General features: G+C 47.7%; 1 protein-coding gene across 1 annotated transcript; it reads right to left on the bottom strand.

Annotated features, from left to right (window-relative positions):
- Nucleotides 1–446: 446 nt before the first annotated feature.
- LOC120287780 (adenosylhomocysteinase 1-like) lies at nt 447–1960 on the bottom strand. Its single transcript, XM_039301146.1, has 2 exons — nt 1250–1960; nt 447–1148 (listed from the first exon to the last, which is right to left on the bottom strand). Exons 1-2 carry the CDS (start codon nt 1958–1960, stop codon nt 447–449), a joined length of 1413 nt encoding a protein of 470 aa, XP_039157080.1.
- Between the last annotated feature and the right edge of the window lie 3090 nt (nt 1961–5050).

Here is a 5050-nt window from a genome sequence, read left to right as displayed (position 1 = left end):
CATTCTTTTCTTTTTTTCTTTCCTCTCTCTCTGCGTAGCGTCTTTCGATGCGTTTCGGAACCGAATCGTCCGCAATGTCCGCTTTTTCTCTTATTATCCGAACCGGAAGGAGAACTGGTCCGAATGTCGGTCGGGTTTTGTTTCGGGCGGGTTTCTTCTTCTTTTTTAATTTTATATATTATCGTCCACTAATAATGGTGGTCGCCTTTCAGCTTTTAGAATCACGAGGCCGAGGGGAGTTTATTTTACTTTCTATTTTTGTTTATAGCTGGAAACCTTAAGTAATAAGATTTAGACGAGGCCTTACATTCTCTTATTTATACATACATACATAAATATGTATTTATTCTACTGGACTTCCATAATTCATCCACGGCCCACCGCTCTCCGAATGTACCCAACCATACTTAGCTAAATATCAAGAATCCTAAAACGGCGAAGTTGATCTAGTCGGCATGCTCTTTGCTAAGCTTGGTGAGCTTAGCGCCGAGCTTGCCGAGGTGAAGACTGGCCACCTTCTCGTCCAGGTGCTTGGGCAAGGCGTAGACCTTCTTCTCATACTTGCCCGTCTCCCTTTCCATCCAAAGCTCCAGCTGCGCCATTGCCTGGTTCGCGAAGGAGCAGGAGGACGTCACTGAGCAAGGGTGGCCGGTGGCGTGACCCAAGTTCACGAGGCGGCCCTCCGCCAGCACAATGACGCCCAGCTCGGTGTCAGGGAAGACCCACCTGTCCGTCTGGGGATTGAAGGTGATGCGCTTCACGCCCGGAAAGGTCTCGAGGCCGAGCATGTCGATCGCGTTATCGAAGGGACCGACGTTGCAGATGATGGCATTATTCTTCATCTTCCTCATGTGGTCGACCATTATGATGCCCTTGCTGCTGCCGGCGGTCACGACAAAGATGTCGGCCTCGGAGACAACATCCTCCAGGGTTTTGACCTGGATACCTTCTTGGACAGCTTGGAGAGCACAGATGGGATCGATCTCGGTCACAATGACACGAGCACCGGCCTCCTTGAGGGCAGCAGCGCGGTCCTTGCCGACGACTCCATATCCACAGACCACAGCAACTTTCCCGGCGATCTCGACGCCGGCAGCCATCAGTAGACCGTCAGGCCCAGAGGGGCGGCAACCGCACAAGTTCTGAAACTGTTTCATGCAAGAGCACTGTGTTCCAAGGGATTAAATGGAGCTACTCGTGACTCTACTCTCAATCATAAAACAGGAATGACTAGATTCTTTATTAGTACCTTAGTCTCGGTGACAGAGTCGTTGACATTAATAACGGGGAATAAGAGAGTCCCATTGGCCTGCATCCCGTACAACCTCTCGACAGCAGTGGCGGTCGCCTCGGAGACTCCCACGAGTCTCTCCTTCATCTTGTGGTACCTCTGCGGATCGGTCTCCAACCCGTCCCTGATTATGGTCAGCCGGATCTGCAACTCCGGGTTGTTGGTAGACGCCGGGTCGGGGATATTCCCGGTGCTCTCATAGACCTCCTCCGCCTTCACGCCCTCGTGGATGAGGAGGGTGGCATCGCCTCCGTCGTCAATGATGAGGTCGGGGACGCCGCCGGGGCCCCAGTCGAGGGCCCGCTCGATGCACCACCAGTAGTCCTGGGGCGTCTCACCCTTCCAGGCGAAGACGGCAGCGGAGTCGCGGGCGATGGCGGCCGCGGCGTGGTCCTGGGTGGAGAAGGCGTTGCGCGAGCAGCAGCGGACCTCAGCACCCAGAGCGGTGAGGCTCTCGATGAGGACGGCAGTCTGGATGGTCATGTGGACAGAGCCGGTGATCCTCGCGCCCTTGAGGGGCTGCGAGGGGCCGAACACGGAGCGGCAGGACATGAGGGCGGGCATTTGGTCCTCCGCGAGCTCGATCAGGAGGCGGCCGAAGTCGGCCTGCGACATGTCCTTGACCTTGTACTCGCGGCGGCTGGCGGCTCTCTCCACTGGCAACGCCATTTTTTGTGTCTTCTTCGGGTTTTTCGACGGAGGTCTGAAACAACAATCTGCAGCGAGAGAGAGAGAGAGAGCTAGCGAAGGAGACGATGGTAATGCAAGAGCATGGAGGGCGGTATAAATAGATGAGGGCGCTGTCATCTGAAACAACAAGCCCCTTCTGAAAATTACCCTGTTCCACTTTGAAAATTACGGGAATGCCACGCCCTGTCTCCACGATTTCGTCCCAGTCAAGTACCCCGCACCAATCGGGCTTGGGAGATTTCGTCCCGGTAAATTACGGGAATGCCAGGCGGGGTTGGGCGGGAATGCCAGGCGGGGGTGGGCCCGAAAGAAAATTACGGGAATGCCAGGCCGGGGTGGGCCCGAAAGAAAATTACGGGAATGCCAGGCGGGGGTGGGCGGGAATGCCAGGCAGGGGTGGCCAGAGAAAATTACGGGAATGTCAGGCGGGGGTGGGCGGGAATGCCAGGCGGGGGTGGGCCAGAAAGAAAATTACGGGAATGCCACGCTGGGGTGGTCAGAAAATCACGCGGGGGTCGGCCCCCTCTTTGGCGACGAATTACGCGAATGCCACCGCGTGATGTGTGCGCTCGCCGAGGGTAGAGATCCGTGTGACGACGGTTGTCCGAGAAAAGACCCCCAAAAAGATAATAATAATAAAATTGGACAGAGTAGACTGAGATGTAAAAAATAAAAAGAAAAATAAATTGTTGCGACTAGACTACGCAAAATCCGATTTGTACTTGAAAACTCAATTGATTTTCATATGCCTGGACGAGTTAATGCAAATTGGTTTACCAAAAAGTTCTAAACTTATTATAATTATGTCAATTCAGTCTTAAATTTTTATTTTATTAATTAAGTCGTGAACATTTTGTATTTGTACAAATTCAATCAATGTATCCATTTTTGGATCATAAATCACCGATATGAATGCCAGCCATCCTATGTGCCTCAATCGATGCTTGGTAATGGTAAAATGATTTGTGTAAATCCTATGTGACACTCATTGAGCACCTAATAATTTTTAAAAATTAATGGTGTGATTGTTTTGCATAAAATTTCAAGATAAAGGATAATACTTTTCAGTGAAAGCATTTTCAAAGAAAATAGTTACATTTCATTCGTTTGGTAATTTGGAATTTAGCAGAGAGAGAGAGAGAGAGAGAGAGAGTGTGCTCTCCACAATTTTTGAGATGATGATTGAGACTACAATCCCCAGTCTCAATACCTTTCCCAGGGATCTTCTATTGCTTTTCTTTAAAAGATGAGCAGAGAGAACAACCACCCGGATAAAGTCCACATAGTGCTTCACACGATCACTAGTAGTTCCATATGCAGAATAAAGCAATTTATCATATTAAAAGAAAATAGATTGTTCCCGGCTGAGTGAAGCCTATTTGACCTAACAGGGATAAAACCAATCCTTTCAATGTTGTTATTTAAGTGCGCGATTGCTATTGGCTTTGCGCTGACCCTCTGATCAAATTGTATACCAGATGTGCTCGAGATGATCAAATCGATATCTTTCCCTCGGGCATCAGTCTTCCTTGGCTTGGCTTGCTTGGCACGCACATTTGGTAGTGAAAGCGTAGGCTTTCTTTGATGTGTTTCAGAACTAAATCGTCCACAATGTCCAATTTTTCTCTTATTATTTGAACCGGAAGGAAACCTAATTCAAATATCATATCGGGTTTTGTTCAGGTGGGGGTCGGGTTTTCCCTTTTTTTCTTTTTAGTAATTGTCCGCTAATAATAATCGATGCCTTTCAGCTTTGATAGTCGCTGAGGTCAAGGAGAGTTTATATGATCAAGTCTACTAATATAAATAAAGAATATGTGAGAAGGGGGTGAAGTTATTATTTTATTTGATAGCTGTTGGGAATGACTGATCCCCGAAATACTGGATACGACACTAAATCGAATCCCTAAATCAATGCGGAAGACGAAGCCCGGAAAACACGTATCACCGATCGTAAAGCACACCACGGAGTCGAGCGTACCTTGTTAACCACAGATTAAACACCGTCGTCAATGGAGGAAGAGAATCCGGTCGATGAAGCCTTGAAGGAAGAAAGTGGAAGCCGTATGCCTCTTTTGTTTCGGGAGAGAAAACGCGGGAGAGAAGCGTACGTTGATTGTGCCAAAGGGTGCGTCTCTCTTTCTCTCTCTCCTCCCTTTTATACCTTCCCCATCCACGGGCCCTATTCCCGTGGGCCGGGCTTTTGGGCCCAACTTGGGCGGACGGGCCAACTCGGGCCCATCTCATAAATCCATCATCTCCCACTCGCACATGGTGGTACAAAACCAACATGGGCGGACAGGCCCTACTCGGCCTCATCGAGAAAAATCCATCATAGATTTTCTCTTAACATGGTGGACCGAACATAATCCTCTTTTCCTCTCTTCAACATTCATACCGGTGAATAATCCGTGCGACCAGCATACTTTGAGAGCTCGTTGCCATACATCTGTTAGGAATATATAGCAGCTCATAATGGGCATCACACTCCGAGTAGATTTAGTATGCAAGTACCCTAGATCGATTGATCACATTTATATCTCTCTTGATCTCTTTCAAACAATGATATATATATTGTATTCACAATTATGATTATCACAAAGACAGTCATAATTGGTTAACCGGTGAATACAAAACTACAATGTGATTCTCCAAAATCGGTCTTCCTCTTTCCTTCAAACTCTCAACTTCGGTTCAGCTTGCTTTTCTAGAAATGTCCCATTAGATCGAATCAAACTCATGACCATTGGCAACATCCTAAGATAGCAAACACTAAATAGAAATCTTGAGAATAAGTAAGAGTCATGAGGGGACTAAAAATTGAGGAACTCTTTTCCTCAAGAGTCACACGACATAAAAAAGAAGAAGTTGAGATCAAACTTTTGCCACTCTTATTGGTCGTCTCATGCATACGTAGTATGAAATACGTATTACGGTATCAACTCCTTTCCCATGGAGCGTATGTCTACACTTTCAATACCGTACAGATGATAGTTCGACATACCCAATGTCTAATTTGAGTTCACGTATCTACTCATTCACAAAATTCATCGAACTCACATCCGGCAT

This window comes from Eucalyptus grandis, chromosome 8, assembly GCF_016545825.1.
Source record: "Eucalyptus grandis isolate ANBG69807.140 chromosome 8, ASM1654582v1, whole genome shotgun sequence".
Lineage (NCBI taxonomy): Eukaryota > Viridiplantae > Streptophyta > Magnoliopsida > Myrtales > Myrtaceae > Eucalyptus > Eucalyptus grandis.
This window is presented reverse-complemented; position numbering and strand designations above follow the sequence as displayed.

Coding starts and splice junctions, on each gene's coding strand:
- LOC120287780 (XM_039301146.1), bottom strand. CDS start 1,960: ATGGCGTTGCCAGTGGAGAGAGCCGCCAGCCGCCGCGAGTACAAGGTC. Junction 1,149..1,249: donor ACTCTGTCACCGAGACTAAG/GTACTAATAAAG, acceptor TGCATGAAACAG/TTTCAGAACTTGTGCGGTTG.